This window comes from Anopheles gambiae, chromosome X, assembly GCF_943734735.2.
Source record: "Anopheles gambiae chromosome X, idAnoGambNW_F1_1, whole genome shotgun sequence".
In the NCBI taxonomy this organism is placed as follows: Eukaryota; Metazoa; Arthropoda; class Insecta; order Diptera; family Culicidae; genus Anopheles; species Anopheles gambiae.
The window spans coordinates 26,651,753-26,670,281 of NC_064600.1; the positions used below are offsets into that span (position 1 = coordinate 26,651,753).

The 18,529-nt window shown below is 38.4% G+C and overlaps 1 protein-coding gene across 3 annotated transcripts in view; it reads left to right on the forward strand.

Moving 5' to 3' along the window:
- LOC1275199 (uncharacterized Golgi apparatus membrane protein-like protein CG5021) overlaps positions 1-11,716 on the forward strand; it is a 75,273-nt gene extending 63,557 nt beyond the window's left edge. For all 3 annotated transcript variants that reach the window (XM_061648228.1, XM_061648223.1, XM_314432.4), the window contains one exon: positions 11,358-11,716. In XM_061648228.1, coding sequence (XP_061504212.1) covers positions 11,358-11,579 — 222 coding nt within the window. In that variant the 3' untranslated portion in view covers positions 11,580-11,716. The remainder of the gene's footprint in view (positions 1-11,357) is intronic.
- The last annotated feature ends 6,813 nt before the right edge of the window (positions 11,717-18,529 follow it).

The window sequence follows — 18,529 nt, forward strand, 5'->3', positions numbered from 1 at the left end:
ACCATTGATCTGGAAAAGTCCGCTATGATGCACATGGTCCAGAGCGGAGAGAGCCGACTGCGTACGCGGCTCATAATGCAGAAATGGCAAATCCGGATCATGCTGAGCGGCTGACCAGGAGACGAGAGGTTGGTTGAAGTCTCCTGACAGGAGGATACCGTCTCTGGGATGCATAATTGAGCAAAATGAGCAAATGCAGTTTTCTATTTCACGGAGCTTCGCAGCATTTGCGGCAAGTCTAGGCGGGCTTGGACCTTGTGCAATTTCACTCTTTTCAGCGGACACGTGCGGTGTTGTTCGTTCAGTATGATGCTCTGAACGCGTGCGGTAGGTCAGCCATTTATGTAACACAATTCATAGATAACATTAGCAAATTGCTGGGTTTTAAGTGGTTCTCAAATTTTGGCAAAACAATAATTTTTCTTGCATTTGACAATACTTTGAGCCAATTGTACTGATTGCACACATGATCCAAGAAAACGTAGTTCGAGAAAAGGCTGTATATAAATTTGAGATGTAATGAAAGCTGATTTAAACGAATAAAATCTACAAGCATTCTCCGTAAATGAAAGGCTCAGCCCTTTGCGTTACATTGGAGAAGCGCTATATCCCTTAAAATATTCCCAAGCAGCATTTTTATTACACTTTTGTCAAATTTTTTAATTACAAGTAAATAACAGGATTCATATTTATCATTGTTGCACATGGTTTATGAAAAATAGTCTGAAAGTATAAAGTATGAAACACCCTTCAGGCATTTAATTAGAGTAACATTTCCAATAAAAAGAAAATATAAAATATTGAAAATATATGTTAAAAATGAAGAATATGAAATATAATTATTACCTATTCAATCTATGTTCCCGGCCATTTTGGATAAAATTACTTTAGGTGCGAGCAGGATTTCATTATCCTGCTTCATCAATAGCTAGGATAATAAAAAAATGATCATTTTTCATTATTAATCTTTTTAATGTACAAGATTGTTATAATTGTAATTCTTGAAGTTGTTGCAACTCTGATTGCTGTTAAAAAATAATAGTTTAATAATAATATTATATTTTATTTATAATATTAAATGTAGCCGGTTAATTAAATATTAAATTAAATGTAGCCGGTCTCATAGTACAGTCATCATGCCCGTCATGGGTTCAATCCCCAAATAGACCGCGCCGCCATACGTAGGACTGACTATCCTGCTATGGGGGGAATCAATTAGTCACTGAAAGCCAAGCCCGCAAGTGGGTACAGGCAGGCCTTGACCGACATCGGTTGTTGAGCCAAAGAAGAAGAATTTATTTAAACTCATGAATTATCAGCGAGTTTTATCTTTAATAGCGATTGCTTTACTTTTTTAATGTTTGTTCAAATTTTTTTGCTTTTCTAATTATCATACAAAAATAATCAATATTAAGACATGATTATCAATTCATTAGCTCATCCACGGCGGTTAAAACAGTCGTTCAAAAATGCTGCTTGGGTTTGCGATAAACAAGCGTTATGCGTAACGTATAAGGCTGAGCCTTTTTTTACCGCATTCTCCCACGCAAACAATGAGACCCCAAATTTTGAGTGATTCAGGCCGAGGGGTATGAGGAAGCTTGAGGAAGCAACCCAAGGACGCAAAAACCGATGGCAGCCTGTGTAATCTGAGCTCTCTACAAAGCTCTCCACGAAGCTCTCGTCTGCAGGCTTGTCGAGAGCTTCGCCACAGGCGCCCGAACCATCCGTCACGCACACATCTAAACGTTCTGGTTTCTTCATCCGTCACGCACACATCTAAACGTTCTGGTTTCTTCAGCCGCTCACGCATGCCAATGTGTTTGCTCCACCCCCTTTTTCGGATTGTCTATAGCAGCTGTGTCAAACTCATTTCATCAGAGGGCAAGTAAAAATTTTCAGTGATTTGCGGGCCGCAAAGTTGAGAATGGAAAATATACCCCAATATTTATGTACAATACTTTTTTACATTTTTATTGTTAAACAAATTGACTTTTTGTACTCCTCGCTTCTTATATGGAATCGTTTGTTTTGTACAAATTCGCGATGATATTTTTATATGTGCTCTTTTTTATATGAGAAAAATATCTGTCAAACACACTTTTTCACTGAAGTAGGAGAAGTCTAGCAGCCTGTAGTGAATCTTTTTCAAGCAATCCAAGCTATCCATCACTGGATGAATAAAAAAAAAATTTGCTTGCAATTTTTTGATAGATCAAGAGAAAAATTGTAATAACACGTGTTTAAACATTATTTTTCGCTAATTTCCAAGTTCCAAGTGTTCTGGATATATATTTATTTCTTATAGCAAGATCCCGTATTTTACGAATAACTTTTTTTTTTAAATTACGATAATTTTTTTCTGATGAAGAGTCGTGGTGTGTGATCCCATACAGATTGGCAAATCTGTTTTTGACACTTGAAGGGAGACGATTTGCGAATTGAGGAATTGAGGACTGTGTGAGCTAATCTATTAATAAGCTTTGTATTGCAAGGCTTCGGCATTTCGATTATTTTTATCCTTAATCTAAATCCTTTAGGCTTAAGCGTAATCATATCATTTTGGTTTTCATTTTTGGGGAGGTTGGAAATTACATTAATTCGTCTTGCAGAATGTTGGGTACAAATAATTTCAGCTTGGCAACAATCATTTTTATTAACATTTATGGTGGCATGATTATGACAAAAAACAAAAGTGGCTCCAATCGAATTTCAATGATGTAACATTCTAAGGTCGGAAAAAAATCGGAGCCGAATGAATCCTTTACTCGGCAGTCGGGGGCTTGGAGATTGACAAATTCGGTGGGACAACCGATGACTCCAACGGTTCCGAATGGCTCTAAACGGCTCTATAGGCTTCGGACGGCACCGAACGGAACTGTTGGTTTGATTTGGCCGGATTCGAAGTCGGAATAGCTATGATCGGAAATGGTTTTGAGCCGTGGATGCGATTCAAACAATCAATCACTAGTTGTTGCAAAGTTTCCTAGTGTATGTATCAAGTTATTTTCATTCCTTTTTTCGTTTGTAGACAGTTGACGCAAATCTATTTTTCCATACAGAATGTGCAATCGAGTGTGCACAAAACTATGCTAATATTCAGTATTTAATCGAAACATAATACGAATGAGCTTGCATTCGATTCAATGATTCTTAAGGGTCTCGATTGATATGTACGTTTGTGTAGAATAAGTTTATGAGATGTTATGGTTACATTCATGTTAGTTTCGAAAAATATACCAATAAAAGGTTTGTTCTTCTCTGGAAAATTTAATACACTTTGACAAATAGTAATAACAGATTTATGGTTTGCAGTGCTTTTAGCAATTCTCAAAATACTCTCGCGGGGCGCATTCAGAATCGACGCGGGAAAACGTTTTCGTTCCGTCGCACACTTTGAAGATTGTTGACGAGGCTAGCAGGTAGTCGTTGATAAATAGCGCACACACCTGTAACTTTGAAGACGATAAGCATTATGTTGCGGCCCCGCCGCACTCTTTTCTTTCGTAATTATAAAGTCACAAAAAAAAAAACAAGAACGATTAAATTTTCGTTGACTGTCCTTTTATAAAGTCACTTTTTTCAGCGGTAATAGTTGTTCAAGAAAGAGAGCGTTTTCCTCCTTCCGCTCCTTTATATCTCCTTTTACGATGGCAAAGCCTTACAACGGTGGAAACTTCATAATGTTTCACGTCACCTTTTTTAGGCCCTATCTACACGAGATCAACGCGATCAATTTCGAAACATCAAAACATTTGATATTATTTTTCGCGGTCCCAACACATTAGTTGAATGTACCTGCACAAGCACACAGCAAGAAACTTACCTCAACAATTTGCTAGGATAAATCATTCCATAACTGAGGAAGAAGGAACACGGCACAAAACATAAATGAGCAAAGTACGTCGCACAAGAAATCGCACCTCACTTCAGCACATCCTTCCATAGCGAAAGTTCTGGACAGACTGAGGATGCCTAACACCTGGATGAGCGCGATAGCAGAAAAATCATGGTCCCAAGGACGCAAAAACCGACGGCGGCCTGTGTAATCTGAGCTCCCTACAAAGCTCTCCACAAAGCACTCGTTTGCAGGCTTGTTGAGAGCTTCGCCACAGGCGCCCGAACCATCCGCCACGCACACATCTAAACGTTCCGGTTTCTTCAGCCGCTCACGCATACCAATGTGTTTGCTCCACCCCCTTTTTCGGATTGCTTATAGAAATGATGAGGCTGTTCACATTTGCTTTATGTACACATTCGCATGCTGTTTATTGAATAATATCCCTCTCCCTTCCCACATGTGTTTTGGCATACTCCTGCTGTGTAGACGGCAGAACGCTTTCCCCCTTCCAAATTTACCGTTCTTCCTCCTCTCGTTCTTCCTTCCTCCTACTGCGCTCGGGGTACCATCCGTGCTGCGCGTGTTCAGCTGGCTTCAGTTTCGTGATGACGTCATGAACAGGAGCTGCGCGTGTTGAATGACGTCCTCACCGGGGGCTGAATGAAGCAATAACGAATGTATGTAGTATGTATTACTATGGAGAGTTTAGCGCAGAGGATTAGATCTACACTTACCTTAATATTTTAAAACTGGAAAACGTTTTCTTTCCGTCGCTCACTTTGAAGATTGTTGACGAGGCTAGCAGGTAGTCGTTGATAAATAGCGCACACACCTGTAACTTTTTAGACGCCAAGGGTTAGTTGAATATACCTGCACAAGCACACAGCAAGAAACTTACCTCAACAATTTGCTAGGATAAATCATTCCATAACTGAGGGAGAAGGAACACGGCACAAAACGTAAATGAGCAAAGTACGTCGCACAAGAAATCGCACCTCACTTCAGTACATCCTTCCACAGGGAAAGTTCCAGACAGACTGAGGATGCCTAACACCCGGATGAGCGCGATAGCAGAAAAATCATGGTGGATCGAGAGAGATGGGTAGCCTTGGTCCAGCGATATCCGCTGGTAAATGCATGTGTGTGTGACGAACGAAATACTTCAAACCCCGCTTCCCCCGTATTTCATCCATAATTTTTCGTCACACGCACACACCTCTGCACGGGCGGCGGTTTGCCGTCCAAAATCTAGAAAGAGAAGACAGGGCCTCTCGCTTTGGCACACAACAAAATCTCTCAACAACTTCGTCTCTGCTACTTGGGGTAGATCGAGAAAGATGGGTAGATTCGATTTAGCGCAATCCGCTGGTAGATGCATGTGTTTGTGACAAACGAAATACTTCAAACCCCGCTCCTCGCGTTTTTCATTCATTATTTTTCGTCACACGCACACACCTCTACACGCGCGGCGGTTTGCTGTCCAAAATCTAGAGAGAGAAGACAGGGCCTCTCGCTTTGGCACTCAGAAAAACCTCTCAACAACTTCGGCTCTGCTACTTGGGAAGGTTCGAGTGACTTCGGCTTTGTCTGGTGGGGGAAGTTGAAACCGAAACCCCCTCCCCAGTCCGCAAAGAGCAGAAGTTTTATATATATATATATATATATATATATATATATATATATATATATATATATATATATATATATATATATATATATATATATATATATATATATATATATATATATATATATATATATATATATATATATATATATATATATATATATATATATATATATATATAGATATAAGCTCCCCCTTTTCTATAACCAATCCGAAAAGGGGGAGGAGCAAACACATTTTTATGCGTGAGGTGCAGAAGAAATCAGAGCGTGATAGTATGTGTGCATATTTTTTTCAAAATTTTTAAAACGTTTTTACACGACGTATTACGAAAAAACAAATTTGTGGTCGTACCATAACTATAAAGACTCAAGGTTTTTGTGCAAACTAACGCATTTGAAAATCGTTCAAAAATGTAAATAACATATTATACAAATGTTTTACAAAAACACAGTTTTTGAAATTATTAAAAACTTTAAAATAGTTTTATTACTATTTTTAAGGTTTTATGAGTTGTATAGTAATATATTTTTATTCAGAAAGAACGGCTTCGGCCGTCTCCATTATCAATCAATCAATATAAGAATAATTATTCAAATATAATTTTTAAAAATATAAAAAAAATCTAAAAAAAAATTGTTTACCCGTTATGATGGTTTTGAAAATGCAAACCAAAGTATGTAAAAAGTATTTAAAAAATTATCTCGAAATTGCCATGAGAACCTTATCAATTTTGTGAACAACGGGTCAAAAATATACGAAGATGTGAAATAGTATTCTGCACATCTTATACATTTACTGTTTTTATCTTTCTCTTACGGATTTTCTACAAATCGCGAAAAACGACTATCCATAGAGTAGTGGTAGGCGCTGTACATGATTGTCTTCCTTAGGTAAATTTATTTAAAGTGTATGTACAATTTGGTTGCCCATAGTCTGTATGGCTAATTTTTGAATTACAGTTTTTTAATGGTTGTTGCTCAGACACGCCGTACCATCGCTTTGATTTTTTTCCTCTAATTTCAAATCTTTCTAAACTACAGGTCCCTTGAAGATTAACCAACCTTACAAAGTATGCACTACATTTTCATGTACAGTATGATCTCACTGGTTGGGGTACGAAGTAAATAAACTAATAAATTATCACTCTGGGCGATTGTCTCTGAGCATCAGAAAAAGAGTGAACGATCGTAGGCCAACGAAATGCTCTATCTGCTCTTTTAACTTGTATTGTGCTCTCCACAGAAAGCCAGTGCAGATACTAGCGCTTAGAGTGTTAATAAAGTCACCGGTTTGCCATGGCAATGGCAAATGGAGCAGAGCTCGGAGAATCTTTGTCATGCAATAGTATGAATCTATACTTGTATCCTTGTACAATTCAATAGTTGAACGCTTTTTAGTTGGCATACTTTGTAGTTGTGCGCTCGATAGGTGGCTGACAGTTCAATTAAAAAATGCGTTTGTATGGAAAACCGAGTTTTGAAAAATCTTATTGTGTTAAGAACTGAGCTTCTCCGGAAAGCCAGGCGAAGGATTGGCCCTTAGCAACATTCGTAGGGTCGTAGCGGAGGAGAAACAAACAGCGCACTTTTGGACAGAGTATGATACTACTATGATACTTTCGATGATATGATACTTTGCCTACTATCCAGTCCTTCCCGCTAGTTGCTTCTGATCCAAAGATTGGAAAGCCTATGCAGTCGGAAGGGGGTGTTTCGCTTGGAAATCCAGGGACTCTGCTCTATTTCGGATGTTGGGATTAAAGGTGTTAACTTTAAGAACTTCTGAGTTTTAATTTCTCTTTATTGAAAATATACACATAATAGTTGGCAGGAAATCGAAGTTCAGACTGTATTTCATGTATTTGTCTCTATCACTCAGTTATAAGTCTCGCTTTGAAATTTTCAATACGGTTGACAGTATCATACCAACAAAACAGATCAACTTATCGGTCTGGCACATGCTATTTAAACTATGGTCATGGCCATAAAATATCATATTTGAATTTTTACCATCAAATGTAAAAAGTGCTTAGATCCCAGAGAAACATATACAAAAATGGTTTTGTACTAAACAAAAAGAGTTAAACGAGCGAAGCGAGAAAGCATGCGAAATTTAATAGTGTGGTGGATTGAAATATTTAATGCATATCGAAAAGAAGCAGGATGAAACGAATTCACACTCAAAAATGTCCAAGGTCCATTGTTCACCTCTAACTGGGTCGACACTAACGAACTTTCTATTGGTTTTAAGTACGCGTGTATTTTAAGGCTTTTAGATAAGCTTAAATTGTTATCTCCTTTTCGTTTACATATTTTAACAACAATGCGCATATAAAATGGGTAAAAGTCTAGTAAAAATGAAGGTAAAATTTATGACTCACAAACAGACAATTAGCCTGTACAGTGTTTCACCTTCATGAAAGATTGTAGCATCCCTAGCAAACTATTCTAGCACCTCTTTGACTTGCGCACGCCGTTCCGTCGCTCCTGTTTGTGAGGGGGGGAGTCTCTTTATGGATAGTTGTACATATATGCTTGTGAGTGAATTGATTTACCTACCTGTGACCTTGTCGATGCGCAAACCGATCAATTCTGGAATTGAAGTTATATTGATGACATGTTGGTGCATTTCGTTTTGTGCCGTTTCTGATAAGACTATTATGTTGTGTGGGGATTATTGTGTTGTGCGGGTGACCAATATCCCGAGTCATCTCTGAGCAGCTATTAAGTTATCTCTTTGAACCTGCCTCATCGTGCGTCCCAATCCTGGACGATTCAGACGTTGGCGATTTACCTTCATCGACCATGTTCCAGGACAGAGGACAATCGGCTGCAAAAAAGGAAACAACACGATTAGCACCAAAGTGAAAAGCTTTACCTATCCACCTTATCATTCAAAATCCCATGGTTTATCAAAAGAATGCTACATGATTACGATTATAGTTGGATAAAACTTACCCGTGCTCTAGTGTGGTGTCGTTTCTAATACCAGCATACTGCGCGCGCGGTGGTTCAAATGAAGGAAGGACGAATTGTGCTGCACATCCACGGCTTGCAACCACTTACATCCTTAATTTTTCACTTCACCACATCGTAGGAAACCCTGTAAAGCCAGCCTTGCACACTTACACAATTAAAGGTATTATGCGAGGCGTCATACGACCATTGGCGAGGGGTAGGGAGAAGTACAGTGGAGGGGAGGTTGAAAGCTTGGCTGGCAAATACTGTTCTACGTGGAAGCGAGACAACTACATAATTAGAGCGAGAGATCCCCAAAAACCCTCGCATTGCTTCACGGGTCGTCAAAACAGTTCGTGCTCACGGTGTGTCACGAAAACATTTTGACGCAGTTTTTAAAAAGGAAATTTGTGAATTTGGTTACCCTTCCTTTTTGTGAATGTACCCTTGCGCTCACAATAACATCATGGGTACAAACAAATTGAGTATTTTTGGTATACATATTGATACAAATTCCTGCTTTTTAGGAAAGACACGATTAATATTAGTTGGCTTCAGTAGCAAGATACTAACGGAACAAAATACGAATCGTATATTGACACCTATCGCCAACGACGATAAATATATCGATCAAAATAATAACAAATATGGCGGATTGGTATCGCCAAGCGGCAAATTTGTCAACCGGTAAAACGGTGGAAGCAACTGTAATAGATGCCATAGCAATAGTGGGTAAAAAGTCGAGCAGTCGTTAGAAAAGTTGGTAATTTGTATTGCGAACGGTAAATATTGGCTACGGTCTTTCCCCGAGTTACGCGACACTCAAAGTAACGCGAATTTGAATTACGCGAACTTTTATTTTTGACAGTTCAGATGTTCAATCAGTACAATTTTCTCCATCAATTGCCAAATGAAAAATAATTTGCTTTCTTTTTTTTTCAAAAGTTATAAATCACCAAATAACCGAATTTTCTACACCAATTGCATGGAATAATTAATAAATAACATAAATGAACTAAATTAATCAACACTAATTATTAATCGAGTATATTTTGGCTGTAAAACGTGATATTCGTCTTCCGAGAAAATCAGAGTGACGCGAATGTATCCGGAACGCATTATTCGCGTAATTCGGGGAAAGACTGTATATCGATTGATATAATTATCACTTGCTTCAAGGCAGTTGAAAACAGTGTAGAGTGCACATTCTACGTGAATCCGACTGTGATTTGGAGTAATAATCATGTATTGTAATATTTAATGTATATAAAACAAAGCATTAAGATATTTCATCTGAGTTTAAAATAAATATTAGAAAAAATCGCCCCTTATACTAAAAATACACAAAAAATGATATTATGCTAAATAATTAATTAAATAAATTGAAACAACTTATTACGAAAATGCGTTATTATGATAATTTATTATTTCTACTTGTTGTAACTTCCTACGTGGACGTGTTGGCCTATACAGGCTTTCAAAACTTATTAAGTACCACCCAGCCGGAATATCATATTTAGATTTGAAACCACGACGGGTATGTTATGTCATGCGTGTACCACGGAACTCTGATGCTTAACATAAAGGGTTAATAATTGAATAATAGACGAAATATTTTTCTTTTTCATTTCATCGTTAAGTAAATAAATTATGGCCTTGAAATAAAGACCAGGAAGTTCTGTGGTTCAGCCGTTAACTTACACGGTTTAACAACATGCCTGTCGTGGAATCAAGCTTAGTGCAGCTTCCCCCCGTAGTAACGATTGCATATCCGGCTGCGTGGTACTGAATAAGTCTAGAAATCCTGTATAGGCAGTCATGCCCACGCAAGATGTTAGATCAAATAGAAGAAGAAGTACATATTCTTTTTCTTCTTATATACGTTTGGGAGACCATGCTCCCATTCGGGGCTTGAACGCATGGGGTACATGTTCTTAAGTCGTACGAGTTGACGACAGTGCGACGAGACAGGCCCAGATTTTTTTATCGTAATCATTTTAATCTACCTGGACTGCTACCTAGTGAAGTTAAATCCAAAAGCGTTTGAAGAATGATTTCACCATCATCGAATACGGCCCGGAAAGGTTTTACACCAAGCTCGGAAACGTCCAGGCTTCGGAGTCCCTGATCGGCAACCTGAGCCATCAAAATCGTCGAAACCACCCGGAACCATCTGGAGTCGTCAGTAACCACATATAACCGTCCGAAGCAGTCCGGAGCCGCTAGTCGATAGCCGGAATTGTCGGAGCTATCTGCAGCCGTCCGACGCCAGCTCCGGCAGCAGACTAGTTTCCGGACGGTTCAAGACGGCTCAGAATGGCCGCAAACGGCTCTGACTATTCAAACAAATCGGCTTCCACGGCACTTGCTGTTGACTAGCAACTTCGGGTGGCTCCACTTGGTTCATATGAAAACATATATTTGTTGAATCTGGATTGAAACCCGCAAAATTTCAAGCTGTGAATGTACGCATGTTACTGCGATGAAGAACAACACAGAACGCCCACGAAATTTGTAAAATTAAAATTGTATTGTGTTGTACTGTATAAAATTGAAACACATTTTTGAATTGCTTTATGGTGCTAACTGGTGTGGTCATATGTAAACAAACCCAATGTAACAGGTGGCGAAACTACTCAATCGGTTGTTTTTATATTGGCCGATATTATTTTATCGACCGGTACGTGAAATGCGTACGCGATACCAATTCGAGTAGATAGATTTATTGGTCAATATTACCAAAACAGTGGTTAATTTTCATCGACTGGTAGGCGATAGGTGTTAATATGCCACAATAATAAAAATTTGCTGTCTCATTTACTCTATCACCTTGTGTTAATTGTACTTGTACTTAATTCTAAGATCATTTAAATTCATATTTTTTGTTAAAACTAATTGCATTCAAAACTTTCATCTTTTCTTTATACAGCTGCTGGTGCTAATAGCTCTTTTTTTAAACGGAGCAAATCTATACGGTTACATAAAGTGCAAGTTTGGCGTAACTGCTGATATAAGTACCACTACGACCAATTTTGTCAAAAGACAAGTTTTGATAAAAGCAGTAAATTTCATGGCCTCCAAAAACAACGACCCTGTCAATGGTACATCTCGGGACAATGAGCAACCTAACCCTCAGTCTATTAATACGTAACAAATTTGGTTGATTTGATACTACAATGAGCTTTTTACAATAATTTTCTGCTCTAATAACTTCAACCTTTCCTAGGTAAATTGTAAATCGTGTAAGAAAATGTGCGTAAAATAAAACAAAAATGAACATTTCTTCAACTATATGTGTTACTCTCTCTCTCTCGCTCTCTCTCCCTCTCTCTCTCTCTCTCTCTCTCTCTCTCTCTCTATCTCTCTCGCTCTCTCTTTCTCTCTTTTTCCCTTTATCTCTTTCTCTCTCTCTATATCTCTATATCTCTCTCGCTCTCTCTGTCTGTCTCTTTCACTCTCTCTGTCTTTCTCTCTCGCTATCTCTCTCTGTCTTTCTCTCTCGCGCTCTTTCTGTCTTTCTCTCTCTCGCTCTCTCTCTGTCTTTCTCTCTCTCTATATCCCATTCCCAAGCGAGTCAACACGCTCGAAAGTAGCAAGGAAAGTAGAAATGAAGTAGCCTTCTACTTCCCTTCTACTTTTGTTGCTTAAAATCAGAAGAATGTAGAAACATGTGGGTTCCAGGAAAGAGCAAAAAATGAGTTCTTGAGTGTACACACGCACACGCGACGACTCACGCTTACGTTCTTGTTCTACGCCCCTCCCCCTTCTCACTAACCCACAGATCTATTTTTAGATCATCACACTTCCATCGACGGCGGTCGATGTGACGATGTGTGTCGTCGCGTGTGTGTTGTCGATTTGGTCAGAAAAACTTTTTCTTCACACACCAAATCTCTGACATGGAACGTCGGCGTACCGATTGAACCATCGCGACTTTGATCAGTGCGCGCGGTTAAAACGACCTTTTGTATTGTGTTGTACGTAGCGTGCGCGCCAAAATTTTAAGAGTGCGCGGAGAGTTAATGTGGTTTTTGGGGGTGGGGAAATGAGATATAGAGACAAATTTCGCTGCACATTAACACATACATTCTCACTGCACGGGTTGAACTGCGAATGCTCAGTTCTGAGAGAATATACTCGAGCGCTCGCGCATGAGTGCAAGCAAGCGCGGTATAGAGGATTGAGGGAGACAAACGATTATTTTGCTCCAAGCTTTCTACTTTTGTCCCGTTGGGTTATGGGATAGAAGGAAATGCAATACGTCAAAATGTTCAATGATTGATGGTTTGTTTTCCAATTTTAAACATTTGTGTTTTATCGTGCAAATAGCAATCATTAAATTCATTAAAAAAAAAAAATAAAAGTATTCATGGTTTTGTTCATTTGATGGTTTCCATACTGTATTCGTTGGGATGATTTAGAAAACATCACTCACTGAACATTTTGACGTATTGCATTTCCTTCTATCCCATAGTGGTGACTGCCCACCAAAATTACAGATTGAAGTGGCGTATACTAAAATTGAAAATTAGTGTTACGATTTTGAATACAAAACATTGTGTTTTGAACTGGCTTTCCAGACTTGAAATCTTCCGTGCAGCCATCAGCATTTGTCAGAAATCTTAAGTTCCAACATTGAAGTATCTTGGAAAACCACTGATATATCAACGGCTGGATCATTTTCAACGAAACTTTGCACACACCTTATGGTGGTATAAGAAAAGGTTTTAAGACTTAAAAATCGTTCAGAAGTTACACTAAATTTAATTTAAAAATGATTTAAACTCCCATACATACAGCAGGATTGTTGTTGTGTTGTATACGGCACTTTGACACTTGGTGTGAGGAGCCTGGCGGTTTACACTCGATCATCGAATTCTGAGGGGATACGGGCACGATACAACTATCCCAAGTAACATATAAATAATAAAATTTTTTTTTTTTTGAATAGCTAAGTTTGTCGGGTCAGCTAGTATATATATATATATATATATATATATATATATATATATATATATATATATATATATATATATATATATATATATATATATATACTAGCTGACCCGACAAACTTAGCTATTCAAAAAAAAAAAAAAAATTTTATTATTTATATGTTACTTGGGATAGTTGTATCGTGCCCGTATCCCCTCAGAATTCGATGATCGAGTGTAAACCGCCAGGCTCCTCACACCAAGTGTCAAAGTGCCGTATACAACACAACAACAATCCTGCTGTATGTATGGGAGTTTAAATCATTTTTAAATTAAATTTAGTGTAACTTCTGAACGATTTTTAAGTCTTAAAACCTTTTCTTATACCACCATAAGGTGTGTGCAAAGTTTCGTTGAAAATGATCCAGCCGTTTCGGAGTTTGCTCGCAACAAACACCGTCACACGAGATTTTTATATGTATAGATATATATTCATATATATATATATATATATATATATATATATATATATATATATATATATATATATATATATATATATATATATATATATATATATATATATATATATATACATACATATATATTGACACCCAGGCGGGTTGGTCCCATCCTCGACGGACAACCGGGCGGGTTGGTCTCATCTTCTACGGACAACCGGGCGGGTTGGTCCCATTTTCTACGGACAACCGGGCGGGTTGGTCCCATCCTCGACGGACAACCGGGCGGGTTGGTCCCATCCTCGACGGACAACCGGGTGGGTTGGTCCCAACCTCGACGGACACCCAGGCGGGTTAATCCCATGCTCGACGCCCAGGCGGGTTACGCCTGGTAACAATCCGTTTATTTTCGGTAGCTAGATAGACTTTCTTGCAACTGGCTCTCGCGTTTAGGGTTTTCGCCGCACAGTTAAAAAAATAGTCTTTCTTTTTTCAATGTCCCTTTATGTCCTTTTTACGATGGCGGCATTTTACTCAATCAGCTGATCTACTTGACCTTGTTTGCCCTAAAGTTGAACTATCTCCTTATTGGCCCTTATGTTGGAGATCTAGCTGTCTCCTATTTTCGTCGTTGTCTGTGCGTCACCTGAGGGATTTATTGCGACTTATTCGAGCTATTATAGCCTGGCGGGATATATATATATATATATATATATATATATATATATATATATATATATATATATATATATATATATATATATATATATATATATATATATATATATATATATTTTTTTTTTTACTTATTTATTTTTATTTTATTAATTGCTCGGCCACGTTGGGTTACAGCAATAGTACTTACTGACTATAGTATACAATTATTCACGAAGGAGTAGGAAGGAGTTTATGGTACGGAAAAGGAGCGAAGACGGGATCGGTAGACAGGATAGGAGAGGACAGCAGGAAGGGAAGGCGGAAGTGATTACATTAGTAAACGCTGCTACAGCTTGATTTATGTCATCATCAGTAAAGCAGCAATCGGTACCGGCTAAAATATGATGAAGCTTTTGGTAGTCCAGTTTCCTAAAATTGAACATACGAGCCGTAGGTATTCGTTGAGAGGATGCAGGGCGAGAGTGCGTAAGGAGCACACTTGTCTCATGAGCAGGATGATGATTGTCTAGCGCGACGAGTGGAACAGGTGAAGCTATGACGGGGGAGCAGCGCTCCAAGAAGGCATAGCATTGGCAGCATTGGCAAATAGAAGGTCCAATTGACTTCCGCGTATATTTTTTATGCCAGATAATTGCGGCAAACCGTTTACCGACATTCCATCAAGCAGAGAAACATTTTCACGAGATACACCAGTAAGAATGAAGTGATTAACGCACGATGCAAATACATCCATATCAAGCTCAGATAGACAGAGAGGCGTAACTCGTCTAGTTTTGTGCGCAATCCTCATACTTTTTGATAGTAGATGTTTAGTTGATCGATCGAAGGGATGAGAGAGCGAGATGCGCCGGGAGTGCTCTCGTTGCAAGTTATTAACGGCGAAAGAGAGTCGGACGGATTATGTGTATTAGATGCAGGGTTAGCTTCCATCAATTCGGGTAAAGTCGGTAGTTCATGAAAATCTTCAGCCGGATCAGCCGGTTTACGCTTGCTGAAAGTACTGCGTATAAGGCAAGCTCATATGGCCATGATCTGGCGAAATAGTGAAATTAGCGTTTTGCAGTTGTGTCGTGTGGTTGATAGAAGGTGGCGAGGAAGGATGATCCGATTCACGATTAATAGGCGCAGAAGGTGCAAGGGATGCTGCAGTAGTGGGTCGCCAAACATTGACGGAGCGGGGATTAAGGTCGATGAACTCCTTAAAAGAGATCCCGCGAGGCCAGGTTGAAGCAGCCAAAGCAATAGCCCGGTGCGAATCCGGTACACCAATTTTAAAAGATACGTAGGAGAGCGTAGAAAGATCCCGGTCGCGTCGTACAAGGCTATATACCAAGATGTCGTCTGTCCCTATGTTAGAACAGGCCATTTCGCGGATCGCTTCAATCGGAGTATCAGGAGCAATACGGGAGATAAAGACCCAAGTACGGGGTGGGCGTTCAGGAACGGTCGTAATATTATTGCAGGACAACCCTGTGCCCGATGAAAGCATAGCGCGTGTAACGGTATTGGTAGGCGATGGGTCGGGAGAGCGATCCAACAATCGACGTTTAGAAGAATTCTCACCAACAGCTTGATGGGTGAGCTTAGAGGCCGCAACTGGAATCGTGGTCGTTGAGTGCGTAGCAGGAATCGCAGAATGGTGAGCACACGATGTAGTGGTATGCGTGGCAAGATGAGAGTTGAGCTTGTTCATTAGTGAGTTGAAGGAAGTGAGAAGCTCACGGTGCATGAGATCAAGCTCCTTGATGCCATGCTTAACTTCATCAAGCGTTGTGAGTAGTGGAGCCTGTGAGTAGTTGCGTTCCATTGAGTGAGAAGCAGTAAGTGAGTCGATGAAATCTTTCACGGAACGAATTGACGATGCTGATTCCTGTTTCATCAAAGCTATCTCGTTTCTAAAACAATCCAGTGAAGAGGAAAGTTCAAGTCGCAAGCCAACTGATGCCGCCTGCACAGAACGTGAGGAATCGCGGAAATCGGACTGCAACGATTCCAACAGGTAGGCAGCGTCACGAGAAAGGCCGTGCGAGAAGCGTAAAGTGTCAACGGCCCGCAAACGCTGAGCACAATCCGCGTACCATAAACTCCTTCCTACTCCTTCGTGAATCATTGTATACTATATGCAGTAAGTACTATTGCTGTAACCCAACGTGGCCGAGCAAGTAATAAAATAAAAATAAATAAATAAATAAAAAAAAAAAAAAAATATATATATATATATATATATATATATATATATATATATATATATATATATATATGTATGTATATATATATGTTTATGTATATATTTATATATATCTATATATATATATATATATATATATATATATATGTATATATATTTATATATATCTATATATATATATATATATATATATATATATATATATATATATATATATATATATATATATATATATATATATATATATATATATATATATATATGTATGTATATATATATATATACATATATATATATATATATATATATATATAAATATATATATATATATATATATATATATATATATATATATATATATATATATATATATATATATATATACATATATATATATATATAAGATGATATTATATATATATATATATATATAATATAATATATAATATATGATTTTGCAGTCGGTAAAGCCAATAGTATAAATGAGCACAATGCTTCGCCGAATTTCGGATGCTTATGCTGTTGTCCGAAGTAACGACCGTCCCAAGATAGCATAATTTCTATACTACTTAGAGATTATCGCCGTCAACTAATACACTGTTTGCCAGATGGTCTGAGTCTCCGGCAAGCAGGAACTTCGTCTTCGTTGCATTGATTCTTAATCGAATTGTTACTGGTTTGCGTTTGAGTCGGGAGTACGCCTCACACATCTTTCCTGTTGTTCTGCCGATGACCAAACAATTGGGGAGACCAGTAGAGGATTGGGGATGTCATTGTCTAGCCCTGCGTTTCGAATGACACCTTCCAGGGCGATGATGGCAACCAGACAGGAGAGTCCGTCACAATGTCTCAGAGCCCTGTGAGATTTGAATTAATTCAGACGTCAAAATCGATATGGATTCTAGAAAAATATCTATCGTCAATTTTGCTTTTTGATGTAAAATTTACTCTGAAAAATGTAAAAACAGTTTCTTTTTCAAATTTATTTTTTATGTCATGGGATATTTCGTAGTTAGAAAACTTAATTTTGCATACGGTTAAGGCTCTTAAAGATTACATAATTAATTAATGTTTTTCAATAAGATGATATTAAAAAAAGTAATAGAAAATACAGATAATATATAACAGATCATAACAGATAAATGTTTCTGATTCTGATTCTGATTCTGATTCCATGTACATCTCCAAAAAAGCAAGCTAATAATAACATTTTACTAGAGCTAATCGTAAAAGATTGTCTAAAACATTGATATTTTAATCGTTTCGATCGTTCATACAATTATTGATGTACCAAATACGGTCAGAATTTAATAGTTTAACGTTCGATAGTTGACAAGCACTTGAATTAAAAACCATGTGTTGGCACGATATCGACCTCGTGCGAGATCTGTCAGGCGAATGGTGACATATATCGGGCTATCTTGATAATAGCTCGAATAAGTCGCAATAAATCCCTCAGATGACGCACAGACAACGACGAAAATATGAGACAGCTAGATCTCCAACATTAGGGCCAATTTGGAGATAGTTCAACTTTGGGGCAAACAAGGTCAAGTAGATCAGCTGATTGAGTAAAATGCCGCCATCGTAAAAAGGACATAAAGGGACATTGAAAAAAGAAAGACTATTTTTTTAACTGTGCGGCGAAAACCCTAAACGCGAGAGCCAGTTGCAAGAAAGTCTATCCAGCTACCGAAAATAAACGGATTGTTACCAGGCGTAACCCGCCTGGGTGTCCGTCGAGCATGGGACTAACCCGCCTGGGTGTCCGTCGAGGTTGGGACCAACCCGCCCGGTTGTCCGTCGAGGATGGGACCAACCCGCCTGGGTGTCCGTCGAG